The following is a 12,500-nucleotide window of genomic DNA, read 5'->3' on the forward strand; positions in this document are numbered from 1 at the left end:
GCGTGAAGTGAACGTGGCGCCTCACGGCAACTTAATGCGTCGAGTACGCTCACTTCTACAAGATGTGGATACTTTGGCAACAAACAGAGGAGGTTGTTTGCGCTTCGCCAACATTTCATTTCAACAATGTAAAAGATCGAGGCAAGGACCCAAAATTGACTTTTCTGCCAAAGCGTTTAATCGATGGTCCCCAACCTTTTTTTGCACCAGGCATTATTTTCACGGACCGGCCACGTGAGGCAGGTAAATATAGCAAGTAAGTGCATGAAAAATGAATACATGAAAAAACTCACCATAACGTGGAAATAGCGGGAGCCAGGGACGTGCACATGATTATAGAGGGGCAGGGGCTTAAAGTCAGAAAAGGGCAGACATTTTTTTTTGGTCCTTTACATAATATGGAAATTAATGTAAAATTAAATTTGCTAATAGGAAGCTAACTACTTAGCTGTGTGTCCTTTGTAGGTAAAAGTGATTGCCATTTCTTTTGTGTCAACAAATTATTGTCATAATGACTTAATTCACATTATCATAGGCTTGGAAGACATGAAAAGCAACAAAACACTGGTTTATTATTAGGCTATGTATTGTTAAAGATAAGCACTTTAATATTGAACATTGAACAGTGCAACATGAACTTTGAAAAAAAATACAAAAATAAATACCCAAATGGAAAAAACTTCAATGTGAAAATCTGTCCTTCTTCCCTTAACTTGATGAAAACTACATCAAGTTGTAACTTATGGTCTTTCCCACTTAATGCTCAGACTAAACAACTGAAACGCAATACAGGGCCAAAAATATGGACCAGGGGCCAGTAGAGGGCTGTAGGATGGAGGCCACCCATACCCAAATATACTCCTCAATGTAAATTCAGGGCTTCCATGAAATGCTGTGAAATCATCAATTTTAGCCATGCATTAAGAGGTCTGCTACCCTTAGCTGCTTCCTGGCGCTCCTTCTCCTTCCTTTTCTGTATCCTTTCTTTTTTTGGCATTGTGCTGCAGGCATAATCAACATGAATCAAGTTTAAATACAGATGGTAATATTCCTAACAGATAACCTACATCTTATATCCCCAGAATGCTGAAATTATTATTATTATTATTATTATTATTAATAATTATTATTATTATTATTATCATTATTATTATTATTGTTATTATTATCATTATTATCATCATTTTTATTATTATTTTGTTAACCCACACAGTAATAGCAAAGTCACAATAAACTTTATATCTAAACCTCTACTGCAGGGGTGTCAAAGTCAAATGGACGGAGGGCCAAATAAAAAATTTAGCTACAAGCCGAGGGCCGGACTGTTCGAATGTTCATTGAAAAATTTTTAAATGACGCATATAGTCTAGTGAACCTAATTGAACCTACTGAAAACCTAACAAATATATTCCAATATGATCAGATAAATAAAGCAATATTTTCTTATGGCTCTGTCAGTAATCTTTAATTTTCAACAGACACAAAAGACAAATTTCCTTTATATAAAAATCCCCATAACATGAACATTAAATGAAAGAAACCGGTATTCAAGGCACCATCAGTAGCCTATATTTTCTATTTTAGCAAAAGTGGGCTAAATTTACTTCAAAGAAAAAAACAATAATAGCAATTTTCTATCATCCACTCAACTGAAATATTTTTAAATATAATTAAATTGAAATACAATAAAATAAAGTGCAAAAATCTATAAATCAAAAACAACACTTTGTTTAAGGAGAAGTAACATGCAGTGAAAACAAATATTAAACTTTAACTTTTAAACTTGAATTGAGTAAAAACTCTAAATATGTGATTGCAGAGTAATGTTCACATTAAACCCCCCTCCTCCCTCCGTGGGAGGGAGGCGAGTTGGGTGCCCGAAACCCCCCGCTGGTTTCGGCCCGCCCCTTGGCGCGCGTGGCACGGCGGGCTCCGCGACCCGACGGCTGGCCCTCGTGGCTTGACGGCGGGCGCGTCCCGACGGGCCGCGCGTAGGGGTCAAACGCAGAAGTCTCAGGGCCTCGTGGTGAGGGGGTGGCCTGCGGGTTTCGGCCCGCTTGACCCCCCCGCTCCGCTTGGCGCGCGCGGCACATGACGGGTTCCGCCACCGACGCTCGGGCTGCAGCCCGACGGTGGTGCGGGCCCGGCGGTGACGCGCGGTTTGGGGAAACAAAGCAGAAGTCTCAGGGCCTCGGGGCCGGGTTTCGGCCCGCCCCCTTGGCGCGCGTGGCACGGCGGGCTCGGCGACTGACGGCCGGGCTGCAGCCCTTCGGCCGGCAGGCGCGTCCCGACGGGCCGCTCGCCCCCTTTCGGAACCTTGGACCGGCATCCGCTTGGTGCGTGTAAAAGATCTGCGGTCTGCGGGCCGGTTCTAATAATAAATCAAGATCATCCCAAGGGCCGTAAAAAACCTTCTCGCGGGCCGGATATGGCCCGCGGGCCTTGACTCTGACATATGTGCTCTACTGTGAGAGAAATGTGATCCGCCGTAAACACAGTGCATTTTATTTTGAAAATTAACCCGGTGTTTTATTTTGTACACTACTTCCTGTCCCGCACGATCCGCTCTGCTCTGTGCTCAATTGATGCGCCGTGCTCCGACGTCCGGCAAAAACAGAAGCTGACACATTGAATAATAGAATAATACAGAAGCTGACACATTGAATAATAGAATAATACAGTGTTTTTCTGAAATATTACCCATATTAGATGCTGAATAAGTGGACGGCGACTAGACCATAACATAACTCACAGGTTCAAGTTGCTTCACTGTCACGTCTCAGGGGCGCAGTTGGCTCTCTCTCCTCACTTACTCACTCACTCACCCTCTCTCTCTCTCTCTCTCTCTCTCTCTCTCTCTCTCTCTCTCTCTCTCTCTCTCTCTCTCTCTCTCTCTCTCTCTCTCTCTCTCTCTCTCTCTCTCTCTCTCTCTCTCTCTCTCTGGCCGAAGCGGCAGGCTCAAACAACCCCGTATTACAAGAAAACGTGGAGGTTTTTTTTGTTTTTTTTACATCCCCGACAGGAATTTATTAATGTTGTTTAAAGAAAAAGAAAAAAACACACACACAGGCAGAGGGCACTTTTGAAGACGAGGCAAAGAAGGGCAGGGGCTCAAGCACCCATAGGGCCCTATGTGTGCACGTGCCTGGCGGGAGCCCCTGGTCTTTTCCCTTTGCAAAAAAGCTCTCTATAGACTTTTTTTTTTTCTCATTTTTGCTAGTAGTAGGCTTTTTTTTTGGCTTTAGTATCTGATGGGTTATAAGTGATACATCACGTTCAAGGACAAGAGCATGGATGTATAATAAAGCTAGAAATACTTGCCATTAGTTCCAATAAATTTCTATTTCCATTCTAAAAGTTATATATTCATATTTTGTGCAATATTTCATACGCAGATATAGTTAGTTTTTTTTGGTCCAATTTTTCATATGTGAATACATCTGTTATTGCTCACTACTTGTGTAATAGGACAATGTGCAATAATACCAGCACTTTAACTTACCAGGCCAAAGGAGATGTTTGTTTTCTTCCTTCAGCACAATTATTTTATGCAACAATTTAGCCCTTCTCCATCTGCCTTATGCACTTTAACTACTATGGTCACTTAGTTCCTGATCCACCCTGATCTTACGGCATCAACCTATCTTTTGGCTACAATTTGGCACCTTTATATTTTATATGTTTATTAAAGTGCATTGTTCCATGAAACAAAGATGTAACACTTATAGCAAATGGCGACTTCCTATCAGGAGTTTTATAATACATCTATGAACAAGCTTATTGTTGTGTCTGGTGGGACTGGCGAAAGTTAAGTAGGAGAATATGCGGTCAGTTATAAATCATTTAATGGCCCTGTAGCAAATGCGTCACGGACCGGTGCCCGTCCCGGGACCACTACATTTAATGCTTCTTATTGATATTTGTGAGGGTGTCTGTTAATTCTTCTATGCCAAACTACAGCCCGCAGCCCGCAAGCATTGTCATTACGGCCCACGGCAAGTCCACATATTTGACTTCATTATCATCTAATCACAATGGTTTAAAAGTGCTGCAACCTGCTGGATGATATCAGCATTTTTGGACATTGACCATAAGCTTTATAATGCAACATGAGTGCATAGAATTAATATGTAGGTATTATTCAGACAGCCTTTCCCACCCATGGACTGATTAATCAATAAGCAACACAGAAAGTTAATACATGTGATACAAAACAACTTGCCCACTGTGGACAAAATCTCTAAACACCACACATAATTAAAAAATGTACCCATTTAAATCCATTAACAAGCATTATGGGGGAATATATGCAAAATACTCTCTCCACACTTCGACATGTTTGACACATTTTAGCTGCTTGATATTTCTGATTGATTACAAAACCTTATTGAAGTCATCAGGGAAGTAAACAAAGTAGGAGTGGTTCACATACTCTTAATATTCAATGTTTTATCATGTATACTTAATATTTTAGTGATGGGAGTGTCAATATGTCGTCTGTTAGCTAAAGCTCGTAATTATTAATGCTTTGACAAACTGGCATGTCCCTGATCGTTTGATTATATTGTAAATACTGCAGCTTTTATTTTTGTGCAAAATGATCGTTGTTGCTGTCATATTTCACTGTATACAGTATATATATGTACAATATATATATATATATATATATATATATATATATATATATATATATATATATATATATATATATATATATATATATATATATATATATATGAGCGGTAGAAAATGGATGGATGGATGTGTATATATATATATATACATATATATATATATATACACTGTATATACTTTGATTTTTAACGATTTGTAGAAGGACTGGAAATGACGTGTTCACTTTAGCGCAGATACGTACATTGCGTAAGTTGTTCACGTAGCAGTTACTGAAAATAAAGCTACAAAGAGCCACGCTGACGTCCGTGTCTGCTGTACTTAACAGTCGGTAAAAAGGATAAGAACCCCCTCAAAAATACTATAATGACGTCATTATCCGCGCTGTGCTATGTGGCGAAAAAAGGGTTGTTGTGTGGGCGTGTCCGCCAGCATGTGCGTGTGTTTAGTGTGTGTGCTGGCAAGTGCACGTCCACATGAGCGCGCGTGGCGAGTTTCCCCGAAAATCGGACTTTTTACACTATTTTTACGTTTGGCAAAATTCCCTCTTCAATTTGGTATTACATTTATATGCAGTTAAATCATTGTTCTCGCCGTTCCCATGTAAGCATCTGTTTAAACTTAATCAGCGCACACACGCACTCATAGCTGTGCAAAATATGAAATAAATAAGAAAGAAACCACATTATTTTTCCTGAAATTGTAATAAGTAACTGTACCGGTAACTTTCTTTTAGACGGTTCTGAAGTTAGTGTAGTGATTATAATATTTGAATTTATTTAGATGATTTATCTCTAATTATATTACATTACAGCTTTAATAAAAATAATTATACATATATACCTGTACATACACATACATATACATATATACATACAAAAAAATCCCCTGAAAAGCAGGGAAACCTGCGAAACAGGCTTGTAGGGATTAAATAGCCTGTGTTGCAGTGTGTTCAATTTTTGTTTCATCTGACATCACATGGACAAAGATAAGACCTTCTGGAGGAAAGTTCTGTGGTCAGATGAAACAAAAATGTAGCTGTTTGGCCACAATACCCAGCAATATGTTTGGAGGAGAAAAGGTGAGGCCTTTAATCCCAGGAACACCACACCTACCGTGGTGGCAGTATTATGCTCTGGGCCTGTTTTGCTGCCAATGGAACTTGTGCTTTACAGAGAGTAAATAGGACAATGAAAAAGGAGGATTACCTCCAAATTCTTCAGGACAACCTAAAATCATCAGACCGGAGGTTGGGTCTTGGGCGCAGTTGGGTGTTCCAACAGGACAATGAATCCAAACACACATCAAAAGTGGTAAAGGAATGGCTAAATCAGGCTATAATTAAGGTTTTAGAATGGCCTTCCCAAAGTCCTGACTTAAACGTGTGGACAATGCTGAAGAAACAAGTCCATGTCAGAAAACCAACACATTTAGCTGAACTGCACCAATTTTGTCAAGAGGAGTGGTCAAAAATTCCAGCAGAAGCTTGCCAGAAGCTTGTGGATGGCTACCAGAACCACCTCATTGCAGTGAAACTTGCCAAAAGACATGTAACCAAATATTAACATTGCTGTATGTATACTTTTGACCCAGCAGATTTGGTCACATGTTCAGTAGACCCATAATAAATTCATAAAAGAACCAAACTTCATGAATGTTTTTTGTAACCAACAAGTATGTGCTCCAATCACTCTATCACCAAAAAAATAATTTAATTTTATAATTATTGGAAACTCAAGACAGCCATTACAAGTGTATGTAAACTTTTGACCACGACTGTACATATACATATATATACACACACACAAACATAATATATGCACCTACTCAGTGGCCTAGTGGTTAGAGTGTCCGCCCTGAGATCGGTAGGTTGTGAGTTTAAATCCCAGCCGGGTCATACCAAAGACTATAAAAATGGGACCCATTACCTACCTGCTTGGCACTCAGCATCAAGGGTTGGAATTGGGGGTTAAATCACCAAAAATGATTCCCGGGCGCGGCTACGCTGCTGCCCACTGCTCCTCTCACCTCCCAGGGGGTGATCAAGGGTATGGGTCAAATGCAGAGGACAAATATCACCACACCTAGTGTGTGTGTGACAATCATTGGTACTTTAACTTACTTTATATAATGCGGTCCAAAGCGTGATTTAATGTGGTCTCCCACAGCGTTTAGTGTGGCCCGCCACATCATTCAAAGCGGTCTTTCACATTATTTAACGTGGCTAGCCATGTCATTCAATGTGGTCTTCCACATCATTCAATGAGGCCCTCAGAGGGCAGCCATAATTGTGACGTGGCCCTCAAAAAAAATCCCTCCTCTAGTGGAAAAATATCTGTCAAACTTACATAACCCTGCTTTCGAGGGGTGCTGGTGAGGGTGGGTAACGCCACAACGTCACATGCGTCCATGTCGCCTCCTGGTGACTGCCATCTGGGACTCTCATAGGCAGACATTGACCGGCTCGATACTGAAAGACAAAAACAGTGAAAACACAGACCTAACAACTTTCCATCTACCAAAAGCACACATTGTTGGACTAATAAAAGGTCACATGTCAGCAGGGAGGCAATTTATTTATGAAAAATTAGTTCTGCAAAAGTTATAAAATTTGATTGATTTAATGCTTTTATGAAACACACTTCTGTAAAAAAAAAAAAAAAAAAAAAATTTTTTTAAATGGCAAAATCTGATTTTGCCCAAGTTAAGTATTAATGCGCCTCAAATATGATCCAACTGTTACTCATTTACTATAAATGTATATCGGCACATGTAATCAAATTAAGTTGTATCAAAATTGTGTTTTTGATTGAAACACTTTTGAAAGAAGTTTGTATTGTGGGAAACCAAGAGGGTGTGTTTAAAATGTTAACTCTTTCAGAAAACTGTGTAGTGGAAGCATCAAGTTGACCTAGTTTGTGTAGCGCTTACTTGCCACAATCAAATATGTATCCAAAAAGCGACAGTGAAGATTTAGGTTGGCTTTCAACGGTTTCCCGAAATGTAGCTACAGGAAGAAAAGCACCATCAGGTGCAAATGAGCCAGAAGACGCTGAAAGAAACGATCCAATAAACCAGGAACATCTTTATATAATCAGTGGCTTGGATAAGTTAGATCAGGTAATAAGGCTCAGAAGTGTGCTCCCTTTTGGAGATAAGATGTTTTTAGACGCTGCACACAAAAAAATGGTGTCTAAGTCTACACAAAAAAATGGTGTCTAAGTCTATTTTTGATGGATGGTTTAAACTATGTAAATAAAAAAAGCAACAATAAAGAAATAGTAATGCTATTACATAGTAGCTTTTTTTTTAGATGTTTTGTGTTTTGCATAACAGGGAACATTTTTTCTCTCCAAAATGTATAACCCTAACAAAAGAAATACACTACTATACTATATTTTTCGAACCAGAGGGCATACTTGATTATAAGGCACACTGCCAATGAGCGGGTCTATTCAGGTCTATTTTTGTACAAAATAGACCTACAAATTATAGGGCGCATTGAAGCGGTCATATTATGATTTTGTTTTACATTTAAACACTTTGTTGTCTACATAACATGTAACGGTAGTTCTTTGGTCAAAATGTTGCAGAGATTACCGTATTTTTCGGAGTATAAGTCGCACCGGAGTATAAGTCGCACATGCCGAAAATGCATAATAAAGAAGGAAAAAAACATACACTACCGTTCAAAAGTTTGGGGTCACCCAAACAATTTTGTGGAATAGCCTTAATTTCTAAGAAAAAGAATAGACTGTCGAGTTTCAGATGAAAGTTCTCTTTTTCTGGCCATTTTGAGCGTTTAATTGACCCCACAAATGTGATGCTCCAGAAACTCAATCTGCTCAAAGGAAGGTCAGTTTTGTAGCTTCTGTAACGAGCTAAACTGTTTTCAGATGTGTGAACATGATCGCACAAGGGTTTTCTAAGCGCTTTGAGTACCTTGAAGGTAGAAAAGCGCTATACAAGTATAACCCATTTATTTATTTATCATAATTAGCCTTCTGAGCCAATGAGCAAACACATTGTACCATTAGAATACTGGAGTGATAGTTGCTGGAATTGGGCCTCTATACACCTATGTAGATATTGCACCAAAAACCAGACATTTGCAGCTAGAATAGTCATTTACCACATTAGCAATGTATAGAGTGTATTTCTTTAAAGTTAAGACTAGTTTAAAGTTATCTTCATTGAAAAGTACAGTGCTTTTCCTTCAAAAATAAGGACATTTCAATGTAACCCCAAACTTTTGAACGGTAGTGTATATAAGTTGCACTGGAGTATAAGTCGCTTTTTTTGGGGACATTTATTTGATGAAACCCAACACCAAGAATAGACATTTGAAAGGCAATTTAAATCAATAAAGAATAGTGAACAACAGGCTGAATAAGTGTACGTTATATGACGCATAAATAACCAACTGAGAACGTGCCTGGTATGTTAATGTAACATATTATGGTAAGAATCATTCAAATAACTATAACATATAGAACATGCTATACGTTTACCAAACAATCTGTCACTCCTAATCGCTAAATCCGATAAAATCTTATACGTCTAGTCTCTTACGTGAATAAGCTAAATAATAATATTTGATATTTTACGGTAATGTGTTAATAATTTTACACATAAGTCGCTCCTGAGTATAAGTCGCTCAAACTATGAAAAAAAATGCGACTTATAGTCCGAAAAATACGGTATGTTTTACAGACCATCTTCAAGACCGTCTCTTCAGGATGCGCTGTTTTGTGGGCGGTCTTATTTATGTGCTTCCACTTCGACACCGTCTTATCTCCGCCATCTTTGTTGTACCGGTAGTTTTTAGCGCCTCCATAGCGAGCCTACTGACCTATACAAGTTAGAACTGGACGCAACTTCGTATTAGAAATAACAACAGCGGAGGATGAATGCTCCAAAACAAGAGTATAGAGAAAAAGAAGGAGCATATGGACTACAATGGTGCACATTTTCGGGACTTATGCAGATCCCTAATACACAACAGCACGTACAAATAGATAAGAAAAGTTGGTTTTGCATAATTCTGCGAAACAAAACACCAGATAATGTCTCCCAATAGGTGCCATTTTGGGGTCCTTATACACACTATAATACCCATGACTGGTAGCCGTAATGCGCCGACAATCCATCAAGCGGTGCGGCCTGGTAGCTTACCAAAGTCGTACTAAAACATTTTGACAAATTTTTGAGCGCTGTGTGTAATGTTATATATTTTTAATAAAACATCAACGTTTTGGGCTTGCTTGCTAGCATCATCCTGCAGTCCACAAGTATCTCTTATGTGTGACTGCCATCTACTGGTCACTCTTATTACACCTCGTACCAAATAAATGAGTGTGAAATCGGTAAGCACAACCAGAATTAATACGTATGAAGGCGCACTGAAAAAATTAAAGGATTTTAAGTGCGCCTTATAGCCTAAAATATATGGTAAGCATTTCCAAGCATAAAAATAGCTAAATGAACTAAAATTATCAAAGCTCTAGTAGTATTAGCCACTAGAGCAGATCAAACCAACCAGAGGTTGCTGTTCGGTATCATGGCTACTGATTGGATCAGCCTCAAGCAGCATTACGATATTGGATTAAATAATGTAAACTTGACTAAAGGGTGATTTCATGTCTACAGGCTCGCATAATGTTGAACAATATATTTAGAAGGTCGTGAAGGTCGTTTTTATGATATATACTTTTTTCATCAAGTACCACCTTAGAAAACACTTGGCTCTCCAACTACCACCGTTATGACCAACATTAAAATACAGCACCACAGTAGGCCTAAGTATTCATTAAAAACAAGGCAGAGGTTTTGTCTAAAAAGTATATTTGATATTTTGGCTACTGCAACATTACAGTTTGGACAGTAACACTGTTTAAATATAGGAAAACACTGTACTTTAATCAATTGATTCTTTCGCGTACCACTACATAGAGTCTGTGTACCACAGTTTGAGAATTACTGATCTTGCTGTTAAAATATTTGATTTCTAATGAATGATTCCTTCGTAGCAGAAATGTATTTATCGCAGTCATGTTTGGAACCAATTACCAGCAATAAACGACGGACTACTGTTTAAGATTGTGCTTCTTTCTGCTTCTTTTCGGGCAAACACTATTTTCTTTGTTTCATTTAAAAAATATATATTTTAATTGTATTTGCAGATGAGGATATTGTATTGATTATGCTTAATTGTTTGAACTGTATAGATCGCAGGTGAAAAACTCAAGGACAGAGGGCCAGATCTGGCCCGCCACATCATATAAAGTGGCCCGCGAAAGCCTGAAAAAAAATGCTTGTCAATAAAATACTTCACATGTATGTATGCATTAATTCTTTAAATTTTGACTGGGAAAAATGTTTAACTAATATCTTTTAATATCATGATCATGCCAAATATTATAATATATTACAAATCTATTTTTGTTAAGATAAAAATAGTTAAATATCTGCTTGTCACCTTTACTTATGATTTCATATCAAGTTATCCATTAATTTGTACACAAAAATCTAATAGTTAAATGCAAATGCAACTGCGTAATAACATCATGAGGGGTTTATATATTCATATTAGTGCTGTCAAATTAAATATATACATTTTAAATCAGATGCATCATACTTGAGTTTCGCTTAATCATAGGTTATTGCATGATTTAAATACATTTTTAAAAAGCGGCCCTCTGAAGGGCCATCAATGAAAACAAGTGTGCCCCCCTTGGTGCAGATGGTTTGTTGTGTTCGAAATGAATTGTTGGATTTAAATCCATGGCTAAGGACGCTGGTTCTCATGAATTTTGAATTAAGATTGCCAATCAAAACAGTTGTGGAGGAGTACTTAATAAAAAGTGCATTGTTTACGTATTTATAGTATGTCTACCTGACAATGCACTGAAGTAAATTCCATCTTCTTCCCGTCCCTCTTCCTCCTCCTCGTCCTCATGGGACGACGACCCTCCGACATCCCCGGTGTGGTCCCATTCTAAGGGTAGCGAGTCCACGCTAACTGGTGTCTCCCGCCCAGAATGCTCCAGGGGCGAGGCCAGCAGGTGCGAGGGCGTGTTCGGGAGGCTCCCTTGGCTGCGCCCGAGCAAGGGCCGACAAATCAGCTCCAAGCTGGACTCCAAAGAAAAGCTCGTGCCAGGGAGCTCTGGTTCTGTGAGGATCTACGATGAAGACATTATATTTAGTTTTGCAGCAACTTATGTGCTTTGCTTATATGAAGATCGAGCTTACTGGAGGTTGGCTGAGACGCTGATGGAAGCGGACCAGCCGGCTGAAAACCTCCTGGCAGTAAGAGTGAAGCTCCTCCAGCTCGTCTTCTATCAGCGCAGCGTCCGGGGGTGAGCTCCTCTGGATCAGACTTTCTCCAAACACTATCAGCCCGTCTATGCGCTCTGTGTTGATGGTGATCTCCTTCTGGAAACTCTGCAAGAAGAAGGATGGGCAAAACAATGGTGACCTAAATATGCAGTTTATACGGTGTGAGTGACAAGAAGAAAAGCTCTGACCCAGTTGTTTGGCGCTTGCATGCCTCATATTTGGATCAATGCAATATTACTCTGATACTTTTAAATTAGTTGTCCCTCGCCACATTGTACTTCAAATATTGAGGCTTCACTACGTCACTTATTTTTAAAAGCATATTTTTGCCTATATTAAATGTTAAATTACCGTATTTTCCGGACCATAGGCCGCACCGGATTATAAGGACCACTGCCGATGAACGGGTCTAGTCAGGACTATTTTCATACAAAAGGCGTTCAGGGAGTCATATTATAATTTTTTTTTTCTAAATGTAAAACACTTCCTTGTGGTCTACATAACATGTAATGGTGGTTATTTGGTCAAAA

The 12,500-nt window shown here is 39.0% G+C and overlaps 1 protein-coding gene across 1 annotated transcript in view; it reads right to left on the reverse strand.

Annotated features, from left to right (window-relative positions):
• LOC133640910 (nesprin-1-like) overlaps positions 1 to 12,500 on the reverse strand; it is a 228,250-nt gene that overhangs the window by 14,517 nt on the left and 201,233 nt on the right. The window contains exons 63-65 of the mRNA XM_062034594.1: positions 11,884 to 12,075; positions 11,528 to 11,813; positions 6,981 to 7,102 (exon numbers count right to left, since the gene is read on the reverse strand). Coding sequence (XP_061890578.1) covers positions 6,981 to 7,102; positions 11,528 to 11,813; positions 11,884 to 12,075 — 600 coding nt within the window. The remainder of the gene's footprint in view (positions 1 to 6,980; positions 7,103 to 11,527; positions 11,814 to 11,883; positions 12,076 to 12,500) is intronic.

Source organism: Entelurus aequoreus, linkage group LG23 (genome assembly GCF_033978785.1).
Source record: "Entelurus aequoreus isolate RoL-2023_Sb linkage group LG23, RoL_Eaeq_v1.1, whole genome shotgun sequence".
NCBI classification, from domain to species: Eukaryota; Metazoa; Chordata; class Actinopteri; order Syngnathiformes; family Syngnathidae; genus Entelurus; species Entelurus aequoreus.